General features: G+C 49.3%; 2 protein-coding genes and 1 long non-coding RNA gene across 5 annotated transcripts in view; 2 read left to right on the top strand and 1 right to left on the bottom strand.

The window, feature by feature from the left end:
• Positions 1–6,036, top strand: part of APH1B (aph-1 homolog B, gamma-secretase subunit) — an 89,173-nt gene extending 83,137 nt beyond the window's left edge. The window contains exon 7 of the mRNA XM_070578095.1: positions 4,048–6,036. The gene's annotated coding sequence lies outside the window, so the exon portion shown is untranslated. The remainder of the gene's footprint in view (positions 1–4,047) is intronic.
• CA12 (carbonic anhydrase 12) overlaps positions 1–12,352 on the bottom strand; it is a 50,124-nt gene extending 37,772 nt beyond the window's left edge. The window contains exons 1-2 of one of the 2 annotated variants that reach the window (XM_008528941.2): positions 11,666–12,352; positions 5,887–5,907 (exon numbers count right to left, since the gene is read on the bottom strand). In XM_008528941.2, coding sequence (XP_008527163.2) covers positions 5,887–5,907; positions 11,666–11,918 — 274 coding nt within the window. In that variant the 5' untranslated portion in view covers positions 11,919–12,352. The remainder of the gene's footprint in view (positions 1–5,886; positions 5,908–11,665) is intronic. The other variant, XM_008528942.2, reaches the window with a different exon arrangement.
• The window catches only part of LOC139076330 (uncharacterized), a 30,069-nt gene continuing 21,125 nt past the window's right edge, over positions 11,744–20,687 (top strand). Inside the window, exons 1-2 of one of the 2 annotated variants that reach the window (XR_011527793.1) lie at positions 11,744–11,980; positions 15,826–15,996. This is a non-coding gene — a long non-coding RNA (uncharacterized lncRNA). The remainder of the gene's footprint in view (positions 11,981–15,825; positions 15,997–20,687) is intronic. The other variant, XR_011527795.1, reaches the window with a different exon arrangement.

Genomic DNA, 20,687 nt, shown 5'->3' with positions numbered 1-20,687 from the left:
TCCCAGCCAGCTCTCCTGTGGTTCCAAGACTTGACTGCCTCCAGTGGGCAGGGTCCCTGCACAGGGCTGGGCTTGGGTAGGTTTCTGCCTAGGTTCAGAACTCCAACTGGGAAGCCTTAAATCAAGGCTCAGCCCAGATGCTGAGATGCAAGTGGAGCCCAGCTGGATGAGGAGGCAGAGGGCACCGCCTGCTCTCTGGTGACTTCAGCTGCATGACTGAGGTGGCCATGGCTATGGAACCGGATATCTGGTGCCTAAAGGCCAGGAAAGCACCAGGGAGACTTGATCTGACTTCACCTGGTCTGAAGGACAAGGCTAGAAAGAACATTCCGGCCTGTGAGGCCCTTGGGAGAGGGCTTGGAGCCCTTGTGTTTTTGTTGAATCCCTTTCTCGCAAAGGAAACGCTCTTCATTTGTTCAGAATATAAAAGGAGCTACCTTCTCACTGTTAAAAACTCAGGCAATTTAGAAAAGCATGAAGAAGCAGATCCTGCCTGACAAAACTTGTGTTTGTTTGGTGCTGTAGCGTTTAAAAGGCATTTTCCCACATATTACCTAATATAATTCCACCATAACTCTGCGAGGCGAAGGGACAGAAAGTGAGGATTAGCTTTACCAAGTGCTGACGAAGCGCCCGGCACTGTTAGCCTCTCTCCATCTGTTTTCTCATCTAATCCTCACCACAAGCCTAGGAAGCAGAGCAGTGGTTCTCAAACTTGAGTGTGCACCAGAACCACCTGGTGGGCTTGTTAGAACAGATTGTGAGCCTCAGCCCCAGAGTTTTGGATTCGTACATAGATCTGGGATGAGTCCAAGAATTTGCATTTCTAACCCAGTCACACATGGTGCCTTATTGCAGCTAAAGAACAGGAGATGAAGGGTTTGGGTTTTTCGTGCCAGCCTCCTTCCTTGTGTTTCACTTCTAGCTCTTAGTGTTTGGGAAGGGCGTCCCGAGCCCCAGGTGATGCTGATGCTGCTGAGAACCACTAGGGTAGATGCTATGACTCCCATTTCACAGCTGAGAACATCGAGGGTCAGAGAGGTTAAGTTACTTTCCTAATGCCATTCTGCCAGAAAGTAGCCTAGCACATATTCCCCAGGAGGTCTGCCTAGTTCTGGGCTCTGTAGGCTTTCTGCTTCTTCCTCCTGGTGTTCTGCCTTACACCCCCCCACCCGACCCCACCCCGTGCCACTCCACCTGCCTTTAGGAACTAAGGCTAGCTTTCCTATCTTTTCACCCAGCTGTTAAGGCCAGCTGGGAACACTAAAGTGCAGGCATTTTGGCAGCTACAGGCCAAGATCTCCTGGAACAGACAAACCTCAATTCTGTAACTTGGGAAAGATGAGAAGTAATTACGAGTGGGTGGACCAACCACAACCAAGCAGATCCTGGATGTCACAACTTCAAGTAGAAGTGACTGGAACTACAGCACAGAGTGGGTTGGCTGGCAAGCCTCGAGGGAAATCTCCAGGACACAGGGATAGAGATTCAGTTTCCTGGTATGAAAAACATGTTCTGGCCTTTTCTGGCTCTTTCCCCTGGGAGTGCTTTGTGCCTCTTCTCATTCATCCTCAGGGTGGCAGCTGCAGTGGGTGAGAAGCCGCTGGGGTGTTCGGAGTTGGCTAAGCCTCTCTGCCTTTGGTGAAGACAAGAGCTCTCCTTAACTAAATCAGCCTTTTCATTGCACGTGCTCCCTGACTGCCGTTCTCAGTTCTCCCTTTAGCTCTGACTGTCTGTTCCTCACACTGCATTTGAGTGTGCCTTTATCACGACTAAAGAATAGAAAGCAAAGAGTTTTTCCTCTTAGCCTCCTCCCATGCGTTCCATTTCTAGTTCTGGTTTGGAAGGATGTCCTGAGCGCCAGGGAAAGTTCACTTATAGCAACTTAATATTCCAGCAGATTCAGGACAGAAGGTGGGTGGAGGTGGGAGCCTAGAAAACCACTGAGGTTTGCCCTGAGGGAGGATCCCTTTCTGATTCTCAAAGGAAGTTCTTTAAGACAGAGAATCTATCACCTGGGAGAAAGGAGAACAGCGTGAGGAATACAGTGTCAGCACCCGGGTCACACAGAGTCCTGCCAGAGCCGAGGGCCGTCCAGCCACAGCAGAGAAGATGGGCAGGCGGGCCTGGGAGCAGCTGCAGCCTGCTGCCCAGCACCCCCCAGGCCAAGCCACCGTCCAGAGTTCCAGAGTTCCCTGCACCAGACTAGGGAGGGGCTGGGCTGATGGATGCCCCATGGGGCCCTGGCTGGGCGAAAGGTGGGACTCCCCCTCCAGGAGGAGCACTTGACTTCCATGGTCCCTTCCATCCCACCTCCTTTGAAGGTTTGTCTTATTTCTCCCAAATCTCTAGCAAACAGTGGTATTTGTCTATTTCTGAACTAGCTCACTTCTGAGGAGCACCAAAGCAATGTCTGGTATCCTCAAGGATGGAGCATGGTGCCCATTCTCTGCTCACATGACGTGTTCTCGGGTTGTTAGTTCTAACACAGTCATTCTTTTCGGTTGCTCTGTTGTTTTGAACGCAGTAAGGGTTTTTTTTGTTTTTTCTCGGGGGAGGGCTAAAAAAAAACTATCAGGGTAAAGATGACTCTCCCAGCCAGCTGGAATTTTTTAACTCTTTTATTGTACATAATATTCACACAGAAAAGTGTCTGTATCGTAAGTGAGCAGCTTGATGAATTTTCACAAACCGAGCACAGCACTTACATCAAGGAACTGAACATGACCAGCACCCCTCGTGCCTCCTTCTGGTCACCTCTGCACCCCAAGGGCACCCACTATCCTGACTTCTAACAGCACACATTCACTTCAGCAGACTAGAGTTTATCCTCAGCCTACGTGACAACCTGACGTACAGTCGCCCTCCGGTTCAGAGTTGGTGAAGCCCAGCAGGATTGATTTGGGCTGATTTCCAGGGGGAAGGCCCACTCAGCAATTCTAAACCCAGCACATATCCAGATGCTCCTTCAGCCACCCAGGAGGAGTGCAGGGGGCAGGGTTGGCCCCATCTGGGCTGTTAGATGGTCTTTCTGTCTCCAGGGGGACCATCCAGGAAGTCAGCCTGCTGACTCAGTGTGGAGGGGGATGAGGGCAGAGTTCTTTCCATGTGTTTCTAGAAGTCCTACCTTGTGCAAGGCAGCAGGAGGCCGCTGGATCAGGATGACTCAGCAGCATCTGCATGCAAAGCAGCTGAGGTCTGCAGCCTGGGAAAACTAGCACGTGGCGCTGGGTGGGACTTGCCCTATTCAAGGCAGCCCTTACTGTTTGGAACTGTTTTCCCCAGCGCCTACGCCAGGCCCTCCGTTTACCTGTGTGACTCTGAGAACAGGTGCCAGCTGCCAGCCTGGACCCGTTTGCCTCCTTAGCTGGCCTCCATCCGTCCTCCTTCACTGGCCCCCACTGGGGAGCGCTGACTCCACGTCGCGTGTGTTCATTTCACTAATAAAAAGCCAGAGTTGCCTTTGTGCTCACCCCATGCATGTCGTGCAGCATTAGACTCTGCCCTCTGCTTCCTCAGCAAAGAGCTGCTCTAATTGTGCGAGGTGGGAGGGACAGAGGGCTGGCGGTCAGGAAGAAATGCTTCTGGCCTGGTTGACGCCCTGCTGGACAGAGAAGCTCGCCCTCAGGGAACACCACGTCATGACTAAGTGGCAGTAAGATTTTCCTCCACACCTTCATGATGCAGTGTCTCTCTGTTCTCCATAACCATCTTACTCCGCCCTGGGGGGCTGTCACAGAGAGGCAGGGACCCCTGAAGTGACTTGATTTGCGTTTCCACTATACCTGGGAGGCCGTGGGGCAAGTTACCTCTGACTCTGGCTAGAAAGGCCTTGGGAACCATCTGATCAGAGGTTTTCTAACAGAGCGTGCATAAGAATCACTTGGAGTGTGCATGAAATAGACAGGTTTTTCAGGTTCCCTTCCGCTCCCAGGTCCAGCCCTTAGGCCCAGAAATCTGCATATTTGGAAGGCATTCCTGGTGATTCTGATATAGGTCACCCTGAGCCAGTTTGCGGAACACTGATCTAAACCTCTCCTTCCTCAGGTTACAGATGGGGAAAGCGAGACCCAGAGGGCGTGCACGGCTCACTCAGCGTGGCTCACTCAAGATCGTTGGGAATAAGGCCCAGGACGAGTCTCGCCTTCTTTCCAGGCCCGCCCTGCTCCTGTCACCTCCCATACACTGAACCTGCCCAAGGAGCCCTGAGGCCCAGACTCTGCCCATTCTCCCTCAGTCAGGTCTCTTGCTCTGCCCTTCTCTCTTACTGCCATCACCGTAAACTGGACGTTAAGACACAGAACGGGATTTCTACAAAGGCCCAACACCTCCTTGCTCCCTCCCATCCTTCCCCCTGCACCCCCAGCCACCATGTTACTCTCCCTAAAACGCAGATCACGCCCTGCCCCTCCACCTACGGGACAATGTGGGACAGGCCTGGCCTGCCCCCGCATGCCTCCCCTGATTGACCCCACCTATCTTTTGGACCTTAGAGTCCATCACTCCTCTATAACTCCTTCTCTACGAGTTTTCCCTCAAATACCATCTTGCTCTTTCTTGCCTCCACTCATGTGATGTCATCATCTTGGCCAACAGTACTTCCTCCCCACCACACTGAATCCTCCCCACCCTCTAAGGTCCAGGTGACAGCCCTCCTCCTTCAAGAAGGCTTCCTTGACCATCCAGCTCTAGCACTCTCGTCCTCCTCTGAACCATCAGAGCACGGAACCATTTATTCATTATCTGTTATTATTACCTATTACATTCTGCTTTGAATTGTAAGTTTTAAGTGATTCCCAGCAACAGACCACAGCCTACCCTTCTAATTATTCACCCACTCAGCAACAAGCCTTGCACATAATAAGTACATAAAGGACATTAGTAATGATGGAGCAATGCAATGCTAGAGCCAAGGAGACCTTGGCCTGTAGGTAAAGGTCGATTAGTTCAGTGATTTTTCTACGCCTCCTGGGCTAACAAATATCCAAAGGCTAACTTTTGCAAATCTAAGTCAGATCTTTCTCTGGATTCTGTTTCCACTGTAATAATCTACTTCCCTGCCTGTCACCACCTTTCCTGTGCCAACGAGGCGGGTTCCACCCTCCTGCTCACCATTATAATCTATCCTTCACATCCCTTGTGACTCTGTCCCTATCAAGACATTATTAACATTCCTGTACTTGCCAGTGGGCCCAAGTTTTTGGCTTCCCATTCCCACTCTAACTCATGGCCAAATTTCCAATTCATTGCAACACACCAGCTGAGCCAATTTCCAGCTGCTTATCTTGCAGGTCTGCCACAGAGGGCTAATGCCGTTGTTAACCCAATCCCATGGAAACCCCGTTGCACACTTGATGTCCCTCTCTCACCATTTAAGACAAGCATCCCTCTTGTACTAAAAACTGACCATCACCACTTCGTCCATTACTTGCTTACAAACATGGCAACAAGAAGTTAATTCTAGACACACTGACAGTGTACATCCTGGGGCCTGAGCCAAACTTTCAGAAAGGAGCCCTTTATTCTTTGTTTATTGTTGGATCAATGTCGTACTGAGGAGAAAGTCTCTCTCCTGCCCAGCGTCCTTGCAGTCTGGGGATAACCTAGGCATCTTCTCCTGGGAGGTTTGGGAGAAATCCTTGCAGGAATCTGGAAGCCTTAAGGCTCTGACTCACAGTTCAAGTGCACAGAGCAGGCCCATCTGCTGGAAAAAGTGCTGTATGCCACCTGTATGGAGCGATCTTCAGAGAGTCCTTGTGCCCTCTTTTAACGGCACCAGAACTGCTCGTCTCAAACCCCCAAAATAATCTCCACAGATCATGGCATTTCTGGCTTTCTCATTAGATACAGCCATCCCTCCAAAAAGTATTTAAGATCTCTACTTACCAATATAGGTCCACTTGGATCCTGCAAAGAACAAAACAAAGCAAGTCAGTATAATTGAGCTTGAACAAGTTAGAGAAAACACTACAGATTTTATTTTGAAAGGGGTAAATTGAAAAGGAGGTGGATGCCCAGAAATTAAAACTTTTTCAGTCTGTGTCAGAACAACCGCTTCTCTGAGCAACCATGCTCCCAAGGGTGGGAGGCACAGGCAGCGGGTTGGTGCAGGGGCTCATGGTTTGGGAAGGGCTTCTTGAGGGGAAGCCTCCCAGACATCCTTTTTTTTTTTTTTTTTTTTTTTTTGAGGAAGATCAGCCCTGAGCTAACTACTGCCAATCTTCCTCTTTTTGCTGAGGAAGACTGGCCCTGAGCTAACATCCATGGCCATCTTCCTCTATTTTATATGTGGGACGCCTGCCACGTCATGGCTTTTGCCAAGCAGTGCCAGGTCCACATCCAGGATCCGAACCAGCGAACCCCGGGCAGTGAGAAGTGGAACGTGCGAACTTAACTGCTGCGCCACCAGGCCGGCCCCTTGAGACATCTTAGAGAAGCCAGATCTTATTATCCAAATAGGTAATAAATTCCCAAGGCTCAAAACCCAACAGCCATCAAGGCTGGAATCTCTTCCTTCCCCACAACCTCCCTGCTTCCTCTAGAGACAGCCAGTCTCCGCAGTCACCGTGAACCCCTTCACAGCATGAAGTCTGACGACACACACACAGGCATTTCTATTCTTTCTCTCCTCTCCTCACCCAAATGGTTGGCATACTGGAGACACTGTTTTGCATCATGCTTTTTCCCACTTAACAACATATCCTGGAGAACGGCTCACGACAGTCCATAAAGAGCAGAAAACGAATCTCAAAAGGAAAGGTTTTCTTTGAGGGAGCTGCCACCTTCATCTGGGTTAGAATCCCAGGGGTGGTAGGAATGTGTAGGAGAAGTGCTGCTAGGAATGTAACGAAAGTCGCCTACTCCTCCTCCTCCACCCTTCACACCACAGGTCCTTCCTTCCTACATCAACACAGTTTCTAAAAAGTCATTGCAGAGCCGTGCTCTCATTGCGCTGCCTGCACACCTCCTCTGCACCTCCAGAAGGAGACTGAGCCCCCAACTGAGACTCAGGGTGTCTCAGGGGACACCTCCAACAAAGGGGACTCTTCAACTCCCAAGTCCCTCTCTCCTAGCCTCTCCCAGTGCCTCCGGGCTTCTTGGTCACAGGGTACAGCTGGGAGGGGAAGACTCTCCCATCCCCTCTCTCTCTCGGGAATTGATTTGCAGGAAAATGTAATTGACCAGCAATCTGCTCTCTTATCACAATTGGGCACTTCCTACTCCAGCCAGTTGTGGTCTTTAAAAGCTAAAAGAAGACTTTGATTTTTTTTTTTTTAAGCTGGTTCAATCTCATACTTTTTGTTGTTCTATTTCATTTCTTTGCCTCAGTGTTTTTAATTAATTTTGCTTTTAATTTTCAAGTTCAGTTGGTAATTTTATCAAATTACACTTGTACGTGGTTTAAAGGGTCAGATCGCTCTGTAAGGCTTTTTATACAAATATCAGTCCCCTGACACCCCCTAGCCATCTCCCTGCTCCCTAGGATAACCACTTTGAATCTTTTCGCAATGATTCTTCTGGCATTATCTCCACATGTCTATAGAACATACCTATATTGCTCCCTTGTGATTTGTTTAGGTTAGGCATGATTTATTGACAGCCCACCCTGGAAGAGAAGGACTGAGAGCTCTTCACACAGCTGCAGCCGTCACCTGATTTTATAGATGAGGAAATGGAAGTCCACTGAGGTGAAGGGAAGATCAGTGCCTGCTAAGAAGTCTCTCCACAGCTCCCTGACTTCCCAGAACTTAGGGAATCTGTGAGTCTCCTTCCCAACCTTTGGGATAGTGGAGGGAGTGCAGACCCCATAGAGTATCCAATGAGTACTACGGAGCTTTTCCCCATGAAAATGCCCAGAAGCTTGGACACAAAATTCCATGTACAATTAACCTCAGGAAGTCCACAGAACCCCTGAAACCTGCTATGGACCCCACAGGAGTTAATAGCCCCAAGGTGAACCTCCCCTGAATTAGCGATTGGAAGAAGACATTCAGAACCACGTTTGGGCAAACCAAACTTGTATGTGACCCCCGCATCTGCTACCACCCCTTTTACTGAAACGATAGTGAAAGGGGACAAAGAGAGCCTTGCCTTGGAAGACATCAAATCTCTTTTCTGATCATTTTCTTTCAGCATTTTGTTTGAGGGGTTCGCTATTAAAATACAATCATGGATTTCAGACAGAGAAGCCAGATTATTGCCACTTAGCTGGGCAGAGCACTTGGCAGCCCGGGATATAAAATTTCACAAGGACCCGGGAGGTTCATCCTACTGCTTCTCTCGAGAGACACAGGCCACTCCAGTGATTCTGGAGGCCACCAGAAAAACATCTGCTGCCTCCGAGCGGTACTGCCATGGCCAGAAGTTTTCAATGCACCTTCCCTGAAATCCAGTCATAGTCCCAGTATCCTCCATATCCACTTTCCTCCCCAAAGCTTACTAAGCTGAGGCTTCTCCTATTACTGCAGCTCTCATCCTCAGATGAGAACGCTCAGGGCACAGTGTGAAAGAGTGGACATCTGGGACTGTAAGGCCTCCAGTGGGGACACAAGACCGGGGACTTGTGCTTGAAAAGCAGCAGCATCCAGAGCAAACTCTCCTGCCTCCTCTTTCTGAGCAAGTCTGTGTGGTCCTCCGGACCTGGGGCTTTGGGTGTAAACGGCAGCGTCGGAGGGGCTCAGGAGCTGAGGCTGGGGAGAAGACACACTGTAAAATGTCAGGGGGTTCATCACATAAAGGTCAGGCCCAGTCTGGTTCACCATCAGCTCAGAAGTGGCCTCAGGGAGACTTTATAAAGGATGTGTGTGTGTGCGTGTGTTTGCTTTATTTGGAAATGGTACCTCCTGGTTCCCTGCCTCTAGCTTTAGGGGCAGGAGTCTTTTTTTTTTTTTTTTTTTTGAGGAGGATCAGCCCTGAGCTAACTACTGCCAATCCTCCTCTTTTTGCTGAGGAAGACTGGCCCTGTGCTAACATCCGTGCCCATCTTCCTCTACTTTATACGTGGGACGCCTACCACAGCATGGCGTGCCAAGCAGTGCCATGTCCACACCCGGGATCCGAACCGGCGAAACCCGGGCCACCCAAGAAGTGGAACGTGCGAACTCAATGGCTGTGCCACCCGGCCGGCCCCAGGGCAGGAGTCTTAACAAGACTAAACTGACCCCATAAGGCAGGCCAGGGCAAGGCCCCTGTGGCTACACTTCAGTGGCTCCCTGAGGGAGCAGGCCCTTCCAGGAGGGGAAGTGTTCCTTCCCAAGAAGGTCATCTGTTCTATCTGGAGACTTGGGAGGCCCAGCCTGACGCCTGCTAGAACCCGCAGGCCCAGTTTGTACCGGACAGGGAGAATTTCCTGGGCGCTTGCTGAGAAAATGCTATTTGCAAAGACCCAGGTGAGGGGTTCAGGGCCCTGCCTGCCTCCTGTCCTGGGTGCTAGACCTTCCCTGAGTAACCGTTATCTGGGCAGCCCAGCTCTCCACACCAAGTTCAGGCAGAGCAGGCTCTGTAGAATTCACTGAACGATTCCCCCACAGCAACTAAGAAGTCAAAGATTTCTCCAGAAGACACTGACTTCACCTTATTTTGCACCCTCCCTCCCCAACCCCAGACATTTTTCTCGGACATTCACCAGTGCCAACTGCTCGAAGTTTAAATGTTCCAGGCAAAGGGTAGACCCCATTACCCAACCTTAATGCCCCTCCACCCCCAACCTTGGGTTAATACTGACACTCTACACATCAGTGATTTTTGCTGTGACCTCGTCCCCTAAGGTAGGTAAAAAAGCCAAGAAGTCTGCATGAGGAATTATAGAATAAAAATTGTATTAGAATCTAGGGGGAGGCAGGCTGGCTACTCAGTGGGAGGTGAAAGTAGAGTTTTGTTTTGTTTTGTTTTTTATTCTTTTGCTGAGGAAGATTCGTCCTGAGCTAACATCCACGCCAGTCTTCCTCTATTTTTTAGTATGTGGGCTGCCAGCACAGCATGGCTGCTAACAGACTAGTGGTTAGGTCCACACCTGGGAACCGAACCTGCAATGCCGAAGCAGAGCACACTGAACTTCACCACTGGACCAGCGGGGCTGGCCCCAAAGTGGATTTTTTACTGCACATTCTCCCACCCCAATTTGGAGAATGGGGAGGGGAGAGGGGCTGAAGGAGGAGGGAAACAGAGGGAGTAGGAAGGGCAAGGAGGAGAGGGGAGGAGAGGGGCAGGGAGGGCAGGGGAAGAGAGAGAAGGGGGGAGGAGCTGCCCCAGAGTTGAGAGGAGTAACAAGCTTTTGGGAAAGACAGCCAGTGAATGGCTGCTTCTCTCTTTTGGCCCTAGATTTCTGGTGAGATTTAGGGTCTCAGCGCAGCTTTCTTGAGAAAGGAACAGGTATCAAAGTTGGCAGGTTTGAAAATTAATTTCCACTTTTATATGACTCCTTTCTCCCATCTACCTTCTATTTCTCCCCGACCAGATGAGGGAGATAATATCAAGCATATCATGCCAGCCAGTGGCTTTAAACTGAACTAAGAATGATGCCAAAGCTGCTGACAGTCCAGCTCGGCCTGCTTCCCCTGCCCTGCCCCACGGGCACAATGACCTCCAAGTCAGGAGGAGGCTCTGAGCTTCCCCGCTGCTGAGCAGGACCAATTTTCCACCACCACTGCTGAGCTGAGAGGATCGATTTTCAGCCACTATAGTCACTTTGGGCCCTTCTATAAATGTTTCAACCCAACCTGGGTCCAGGAATCGTAGCATCTACAAATATCTCTCAACTTGGGGCAAACTCTGTCAAGGGCAGGAGCCACCATCAGTTATGCAGGAAATTTCCAAACAAGTCACCATCTACCTCCCCACCCCCACCCCAAGAAAAGCAGTCACTCAGCTGGTGGAGAGGCAGGCAAAAGCTTGGCATCCTCCTCTTGTTCCAAAGGATGAACTCCCCTGAGCTTGGCTGCTCACAGCAACTCACTGCCTGGACCTGAGCCCACAGTTCACATCCCCTCACCTCCTCCTGCCACCCCACTAGGCACCCTCAGCCTCCAGCCCTTCCAGGTGAAGGGCCCTAATTACACTCAGAAATAAGGTGTGTATGCTCTTCTGAGTGCACGTACACACATACACACACGTACGTTCAGGATCGTAGACGCTTCTGGGGAAAAACAATGATTAAGGATGAGATGCAAAATCTCTTTGGCTTGGAGGTAAAACTTAATGGTGAGAAGTCTCTCCTCCAAAAGAAGCGCCCACCCCTGTCGGGGGACCTGCAGTTGCGCTGCCCCGACTGCAAACCGGCCCTGGCAATGCTGCCGCTCAGAATGCCACAGCCACTTCTCTCCGATCTGCACGTAGATCGAGGCACAATATTTTAAATCCTGGTTCCCTTTCTCCTCCCCGGTTCGCAAGTTCCCAAGCCACCCCTCCAGAGCTGCGGGTGCTTGGAGAACACACTGACATATTCTAAAATGAAGACAACGCGTTCTCGGCAACCGCAGCAGGTCGTGCATTCCAACGGAAAATGAAGCATCCTTTCTAAAAACTGCGCTATTTGATACTATGCCTGTCCTTCCCTGCTCCCCCAAAATGATTTTACTTCGTCCTTAGAGAGCCCCGCAGGAGATCCTTCTGTCCAGGTGTGGCTGAGCGCTCGGGACTGTTAGGAAAGAAGGGGCAGAAACTTTACCGTTGACCGGGGCTGAGCTGGAAGGCTGTTCCTTTAAGCTCAGGAGCAGGAGGACGGCGGCCGGGTGCAGGCTGCGCTGGGGCATCTTCGGCTGCGGCTCCCGCGGGGCGGGCGGCGGCTCCCCCTCCTTGTTCTGACTCCCGTGCTCGCGGCGGCGCGTGTGCGCAGCCCGGCGCCGTGGCCAGCTCTTCGACCTTTGGGCTGCCGGCTCCCCGCGGACTGCTTTTATGGAGCGACTCAGCCCCAAACACATGATGTCATCGTGCGGGGGGAAGAACGCCCTGCCTACGGGAGGTCTGGCGCCCCAGGTCCGAGGTGAGTTGCAGCCCTGACTTCAGCCGCGCGCTGCAGGACAGCGACCCCGGCGCTCCCCGGGCCGGGCTCACCTGGGAACCCGGTTCTCCGTGCGAGCAGCGGGCAGGCGTGGGCGAGATCCGCCCGCCTCGGCCGCGTCAGGAAGGGTGAGTCTAGGGACTCGCTTCAGTGGCCACGGCCTTGGTCTGTCGCTGCCCTTACTGAGAAGCCCCCTAAGTGCAATGCCGTAGGGACAAGAGCCCCTTTCAGAGCCAATCCTCTGCCTGCCTGGATTGGGCACCCCTTAGGGACTGGATAGGACAGCAGAGGGGTTGCATTCAAATTCAGAGTTTCTGCGGATCGTACAGTGCGTCCTGATAATGTCCTGCCTTTGAAATGTAGACACGAGTGAATGAAGAATAGGTGAATAGCAAGATGCAGGTGCACAGTGAACAGCTTTATTAAGCCATTAGACTTTCCCCTAATAACAGGTGAGTAGACAAGGGTCATGCCAGTTCAAAGTATTGATCCATTCCCTAGGAAGCTGGCGTGTTCCTTCTCTGGGAGAGCAGTGGAAGAAGGGGACTCACGTTGGTTATCCAGCCCCTGCCGTGTGTCAGGCACTGTACTACTTGGTCCAGATCAGGGTCTGAGTTCTGTTCCCAGGGCATATTATCATCACCTGCTGCTCATTTCTGCCCACTGTTCTCATATGTCTGTGTTCTTGTCAAAATACATCTGTGTATACATACATCTAGTCATATACACGTGAGTCTGATCCCCTTTGTATTTATTTAGTCCGTGTTCAGTTGTAAGTCAAAGGTCTTACTAACCTGCCGCTCCCAATGCTCACTAAATCTTCCTGCTGCTATCACTGCCACTTGCTGTTCTCACCACCCTTGTCATTTGTCCTTCTGGCTTCCCTGGGCCCTCTGAATGTGTCTGCACTGCACCCTGTGCTGGGCTCAGTTTCCTTCCTGCTCTGTGACCCTGCCTGTTCTCTTGGTTCCCTGCTGCCCACAGACATTGCTCAGACCACATGGTAGGGTGCCCTACCCAGCCTGGTACATGACGCCCGGTTTTGTGACCTTGCCCATCCCACCCTCTTCTCTTGGCCGCAGCCGCCTGACCAGCCCTCACTTCTCTCAGGTCTGTGCCGACCCTCAGCCTAAGCGGACTCTCAGGCTGGCCTCGATGGCCCGATGGCCCGTGAAGCCACTTGTCCCTGGTAGCTTTGGAGGGATAGAGCAGCTTCTCTGCTGAGAACCACCAGAAAGCACATGCCACCCACACTTCAAGGAGTGCTATTGTTCTGTCCCTATCAGCTCAGCTATTGTTTGGGTTAATAAAGGGCTCCGAAGCCTTTTTAAGGAAGTAGTTTCCACCTTGTCACAAGCACTTCCAGACTACAGTAGGCTTAAGGATGACCTTTTCTGCCTGCTACTCCTGAGAAAGGGCCTTGAGTGACCTCTGGAGTAGTCAGCGAGCCTCTCACTTGTGGTTCTGAAGACATTTGTGTCTCTGATTTGTCGTAATGGGCTTTAGAAGATGAAATGTCCTAAAGGAATGTGAGAGGTTGGGGAGGAGCCACTGAGGGCTCCGAGAGGTGCATACGGAACCCATGGAGGTGAAATCGCTTGCCCTGCATCTCTCAACTAGTTAAGGTAAACCGGGCCGTGTACACACGTTTTGTTACCCCCACTCCAGGTGTTTAGGTCTGGTATTTAGGTGTTTAGGTATTAGGTCTGGCTAAACATTAAGTTCAGTTTCTCCTTGAACCTGTACCTCTAAGTGTTCTCCAGGGATCCCCAGAAATGGACAGGTTGAAAAAAGAGGAGTTTAATAGAACAGTAAGGCAATATTGTGAACTGGGTTGGATGGAGAGAAAGGACAGGGCTGGGATGTTTACTGCATGTCAAGATCAGAGACCTGGTTAATTAGTAAAGAATGGATAGCAATTAAAAAGGAATTGAGAACATAAACTGAGACCCAATTACCCTAAGTGCTTTGAGTGAAGTTTTTTTTTTCTTTTTTTTTTTTTTTAGTCTTAGGAGATCAGAGAAGGGGAAAAGCAAAGAGAAATGGATGGAATGACCAAGCTTCTAAAGAACTGATGTCAAGGGTGCCCCCCCAAATAGCACAAAGCTAAGCAGCTGAAGTGCCCAACTCTGGGAACCTTCTCTCCCGGAGGCTTCCTGAGGCCTGTGAAGCTGCACTTGTGCAGACTTGCTTTACCATCTTCAGATGGGGCTGTTGTCAGCCGATAAATAACCCATTACTCAGTGGGTTAGGGTGGAAAGGGACTTTCATTACTCAAAATGTGGCAACTGGCCACCAAATGACACACCCAGACAGAAGGCTCCAGGGAGCAGAGCTCCTCTAAAATGTCACCATCTGGATCCATGTGAGGGCGAGGCTGACAAGTCAAAAGGCAGAGGACAATGGAGGAAAGGAACACGAGATTCTGTGTCAGCAGGTCTGGGCTGAGGTGCCTGCCCACCACTTACTGCATGGCCTTGACAGTGGTACAACCTCTCTCAGCTTCACTTTCCTCATCTGAAAAGTGCAGGTCATAATGCCAGCCCCGGGGTCACTAACAGAACTGATATATGGCTGCAATGAGATGAGGCAAGTAGAAACTTGACCATTCATTCATTCATTCCCCCTCCATGTGCCAGGAACCATGCTAGGCATGATCCTTGCTCTTGGAGAGTATGTAAACACAAATAATCTCGTAAAGAACTCTATAATTACGATTGTAATCAGTGCGATAGAAGATTGATGTATAACCAGGAGAGGGCCACTCTGTCCTGGGCGGTGAGGGAAGACATTATCAGTGTAAGGATTAGATTCTGTGACTTCATAAAACCTCTGAAATACACAGCTAATACCAGGCTCCTCTTTCTCAAGCTGGTGCCATTTAGAGGTATTTGCCCTTTACACGGCTGATCGCTGGCCTTTCAGGCATAAGGTTTGAGTATAGAGAATTTTATTTCTTAGGATTAATTCTTCAAATAGAGTCAATCAATTGGGAATGCACCTTTGTATGCTGAAGAAAGGACTGGTGGGAGGAGAACTAACATTTAGTGAGTACCTTCTGTTTGCCTGATGCTGTGTGTGGCACTTCATTCTTACAACAACCTGTGGGGATGGTGCTAGGTTTGCCACTTTACAGATGAGGAAACTGAGGCTTGGAAAAGTTAAATCCATTCCTTACACACGTTCATGAGGCTTTTGAGTGGCAGAGACTGAATTCTCAACCAGACGATTCTGTCTCCAAGGTCCAGGCAGGCTCTTTCCACGCCTGTCCTCACAAATGCCTCAAAAGGGGACGATTTATTTCTGGATCCCTCTGAGATGTGGATTCTCCAGTTTTCGAGATGCTGTGAGTGGCAATTCTGGCAATCAAATAATAGACACGGGACGCGGCTGTGTCCTTCTCCCCAAGCCACGTGGGGTTCCTGAGGGATATTGCCCTCTGATCAGTGCACAGAGCATCTGCCGGAATGTGATACGAGGAACCTGAGACCTCAGAGCTTTGATTGGACACAGTTCTCCAGCAAAGGAGGAGAATATGAGCCCAACCGCAGAGTTCCTTATTATATTAATGAGCTCTGTCCTGACCAAGGAACAGGGGTGGGGTGTGGATGGAGGCAGAGATGGACAGGGAGAGGGAGAGGGAGGAAGGAAGAGAAGGGAAGGAAGAAGGAAGGAAAAGGCCAAGGGGTCTCCTTTGACTGGGCAGTGGCTGACAGAACCTCTAGGCCAAGACTTGCAAGGACCCACTGACCCCAGTGCAAATGTCTAGGTCTTCAAAATGCAGTCACTTTGTAGCTTTGTTCACATCTGCTTCTTCGCTTCTGCAGCTGTGCCTTGGAGTCATAACCTCTGTGTGAACCATAGCTGCCCTGCTCAGTTTCAGGCAGGATCGGCTGGAGGGCAATGTGCCTCACAGGAAGGAATGCCGGACTCACAGCTCTGCCAGGAATCAGCTCTGGGCCCTCAGCTGCCCCGTAGATGCTTCCATTTTCTGATCTGTAAGTCAAAATAAACATGTCTAACCCCACACAGGGCTGTGGGTGTGGGATGAGACCCTATGTGTGAAAGTAGTTTGGAAAACAAACGCACTTGACATACACAAAATATTCCTAAGAGTGGGCTTGAAATAAAAGAAAAAAATTTATTTTGCTCTCAGCCTTGGTTTACTAATCTCAAAAATGAAAGCTGGATTCCAACAAGGGACCGTAAGTTTTCAGCTAGTCTGGTTACCATGGTAACTGGTGACTCTGATCCAATTATGTGTCCATGGAATCTTTCAGCTGCTTCTTCTGTCAAGTGGGGAATAATGGCTTGTCGCGGGGATTTTTATAAAGCACTCTGCATGACGCATAACAAATGACAATAATTCAAAATCCTATGCAGAGAGAGTTAGCGTTTTAAGTGGAAAATAAACCTTGACACAATATGGTTTACTTCTTTCCAGGTAAATTATTCTGAAAACTGGTTGGCCGACACCAAGAATGCTTAAGAGATAGAATTAGACTTTGGTAGCTTAAGGTTTCTCACATCTGTCTCTCCTTTCACACCTGCTGATTGGATCCACTCTCCTCCGGGTTTGATCCAGATCCTGTTCTTCTTGTTCTCAGTCTGAAGCACCATCCTCTCTCACCTCGGTCTTTTAAACCAAAGCACAGTCACAGACCGCATTCCAGCAACATCACAGGTGCCAACCTAAAGTAAATAGTCCTAATATCAGTTCTGACAACTCTTGCCCAGGGTTAAGGAGGCCAAATGGTAGTGGCGAGAGGTCTTTGGCATCACATGAATCTGAGTTTTGAAACTTGGCTCCACTGCTCACTACCTGTGTGACCTTGGGCAAGTCACTTAACCTCTCTGAGTCTCAGTTTCCTCGTTTTTAAAGAGATGAGGGCCATAGAGTATGTATACTCCAAAGGGCAATAGGGAGGAATAAATATAATAAGTGAGGCATGTGAAGAACTTAGCACAGTGGCAGATATTAAGCACTACGTAGGTGGTAGTCCTCTGCTGGAGAAGGGTCTTGACTGGCTGAAAGGAGTTATTTGACCCCATAGTTCCTGGTTTGGGCAACCCCACCAACTTCCCTAGCTTGGGCAAGCCCACTGACTTCCCCAGTTTGAGCAACCACACCAACTTCTGTGAACCCTCAGAGAAGAATAAGTGGAGATTTCCAGAAATCGCTTCCCTCCATAATTCTACACATTGGCCTCTCAAGAATGTAGCTTTTGTCATCACAAACCAGTCCTCCTAGTGAAGCAATGATGCATTCTAAACAAGTAGACTCAGAACCACTTTACCACAGGAAATGCCTGATCACTGGAGTCTTGGAGCTGGGAGGTATTCCTGAGCTCAGAGATGCCACATACTATTGGAATAAGCTAGTAATTTCCTCTTGCTTTGATACTCTAGTTCTCCACAATTGCAGGAATTTATGAGCTGATCCCCATTTCAGGTCCTTTCAAAGAAAACTGGCGAGCAGCCCCCAGCTGCTTACACTTCAGTTTGCATTCTTCTCCACTGGAGATGAAGTACTAGGGACGCGCAGTGTGAGTCTTCTGCTTTGCAGCCAGCTGGAGTTCGTGTACTGAGGTGGGCCACCTTGTTTTGGCTCCAGTGCCTGACCGAGAGCTCAGTAGGCTGGAAGCCTGGTGCAGTTAACATTGCTAGCTTTATGGCATGGACAGGTGAAGGCCAGTGAGCTTCCCAACAGACCACTCAAGTGGAGTTGCCTCTCTGGCTAGAGGCCAGCCCTGGCAAGGATGCAGCTTCTTCTCAAGCCCTAAGACAGGGCTCAGGTATGTCCGGTGGCCAGCAGAGCAGGTAGGCGGCCAGGGCTTCCTAGCTCTCCCACTCAAGACAACACTGCCAGCAAACTAGAGATACCTGCCTAAGGAGAGGCTGAGTTATGAGCCCACTGACACGAGTAAAGAGATCTTACCTATGGAGCTAATTTTTTCATGCCCACCCCACTCCCCATCCTTGAAGTAAGAGTTTGGGGCTCACTCTGAAGTGGAATAAATTAGAACTAGATTACTTATGTCTGCATCTCAATTTCTTACCACTGATATGCAAAACTTATTTTCGATGTTAGTATCTCTGTTTTCGCGACTTGACAGGATTTTGTGGGTGGTAGAAATGATGGCAAGATACAGTGAGGGTCCTTAAAGGATGTTCAAAGAATCTGAAAATTAGAACCTAGAAACTTGGGCTCTCTCTTCAAATTCTGTTTCCCCTGCAGGGAGTGGGAAGGGGAAATGCCTCAAACACCTCAGTCGTTTCTTTTCTATAATAGAGATGGTGCCACTCAATTCCAGTAAGACTTTGTAAAATTCTTTTGAGATATTTTGGAAGGACACAATAATCCATAATTACAAAGATTGATGTTGGATTGATGTTGTAGCTATACAGCGGTTTGTTTTTAGTGAAGGCATCAGAACTGTCTGTGATAAGAAAGATCCTGGGCTCGTTACCCCTCTGAGAGAAGAAACGAGTTAACACAGGCCCAGTTCATAGGAAAGAAATCAAAGCAGAGATAGTGAGTAAGAGAAATCTCATCATAATAGGCCTAGTATAACTAGCTGTCAGCAGAAGGAAAATGGTAAGAAATGGGGAAGACGGCAGAGAAAAGTTATGGACGGAACAGTGCTAACTTGTTACCATTGTCCAGACAAAAGGGGAGGTACAGGGAAGTGAAAGATAATTCCACGGTCGTCCGCCTGCGGGATGAGCAACATGGTGATCTTGTGAAGACTCAGCACAGAGTCTGATGCTGGACAAAGTAATCTTGGTCAAGACTGGAAAGAGAACTTTAAACATTGAGCTGGAATAGGGAAACATTTCAGCCATGTGATTTTTATATACGAAGTTAGAGGGAATTCATAAAAAGAAAATTGCCCACTAATCCATCCTACCCGACGATAACTTCATTCGTGCATGTTCCGTTCTTGTTCTTGTCCACGTCAGCAAAAAATACCTACCTTGTTACTATCGAGTAAATATACCGTATTTTGTATACTACTTTTTAAAAAAAATTTACACTGGATCATAAGCACTTTCCCACATTTCTACATAGTCTTAGTAATTTTAACATTGACAACATCTTAAGACAAGTTTCAAGAAGTCACAAAGCCTAGGATGACTAACAATTTAAAATAGGGAGTCAAGTTTCTTGAGTGACTTCCTCAGGAAGGTCTGCAAACTCCTAGAAGAGCAATGAAGATACAATTTGACAAATTCAGATAAATATGACAATGGGTAGATTGTCGGTAAGTCAGTGGCTTGATGGCTTTGGGGACAACAAGGAGAAGCAAGTGCACAGATAGTGCTGGCTGCTGGGGGGAAGCGAGCCCTCTAGGACGGGTCCACGTTCACAGCTCGGGGCAGAGGCAGCCATGGTGCATGACAGTGAGTCTTCATTCTAAGTTCACTTGCTGAACAGTGTGTCATCAATAAGCCCTCTCAAGATGCTTCTGGGCCTCAGAGCTCCTACAAGAGCCCAAGAGCCATGACGGAGAACCAACGGCACTCAAGGAAGGGAAAGGTCTGGGGAGTCGTCAGAGCTGAACATTCATGAGGGACTTTTCATGCCGTGTCTCACTTCTAGGCAGCTATCAGCCATCCTCCTCACACTGACTCTGGCTCTGCTTTTGCTCTCTTCTTCTGCATTTCATTTACTCCTCCTCCTTGAACTTTCTCCGTCCTTCAACCTGAAGAATCCATGGGCTGTGGACTTCTGGTTCCACAGAGTAAGTGCTGTCGTGTGGAACCTACGGCAGAGGTTGAGGAGGAATGAACTCAGACCTCCCGGAGGGATTGGCTGGGGCAGTAGGAAGCAAACTGTAAAGACAGTGTCCCAGGAAACAAGGTGGCAGTTTTACTTGTTACACTTGTGTAGTGTTTGGGTTTTTTTAAACAGCAAATCTGTTACATGTTAAAACAGTTGCACAAATTAAATTTTTTAAAAGTTGAAAGAGGCAAATTTTTTCTTTTTTAAGAGAAAGAAAAGAAGCAACAGACTACCTAAAGAGAGCAGGGTGTCAACAGTGTCAACAAAAGTCGCAAGTGCAGAGAAAATGTCTTGGACAAAGCGGGCGGTCCTTGGTGCCTCTGAGAAATGGGTTTCTGCAGCCAGAGTGAGCCGTGACAAAGAATGCCGAGGGGAGAGAAATGGAGACTGGTGAGAGACGGGTCCTTGAAAACCTTTAGCAGGAGGGCAAGGAGAGAGGGCAAGAGCAGGAGGAGCCCCAAAGGTTTGGAAAACTGGAGGCAAATAAGGAGAATAAGGAGAGCTGCCATTTCTGAAGCCAGGAGGGAATGTTCCTGACGGAGGAGAGCTGGAGAAGAAGAGCCCAAGATGAGTGAGGAGAGAGCAGCTAAGGCGCACTGTAGAAAAAACGGTTTGAGTTTTTGAAAACTTTTTATTGTGGAAAACTTCCAAACACAGATAAAAGGAGAGAGAACAGTTATAATGAACCCCACGTCCCCATCACCCAGCTTCAACAAAGATCAACTCATAACCGGGCTTGTTAAAACACAGATAGCTGAGCCCACCCCCAGAGCTTCTGATTCAGCAAGTCTGGGCTGAGAATCTGTTTCTCTAACAAGTTTCCAGATGATACCAATGCTGCAGATCCAGAGGCCACACTTCGACAACCACTGTATTATTTCATCTGCACATATTTCTCTTTTA

This window comes from Equus przewalskii, chromosome 1 (genome assembly GCF_037783145.1).
Source record: "Equus przewalskii isolate Varuska chromosome 1, EquPr2, whole genome shotgun sequence".
Taxonomy (NCBI): domain Eukaryota; kingdom Metazoa; phylum Chordata; class Mammalia; order Perissodactyla; family Equidae; genus Equus; species Equus przewalskii.
The sequence above is the reverse complement of the archived record's forward strand: the minus strand, read 5'-3'. Positions and strand labels throughout refer to the sequence as shown.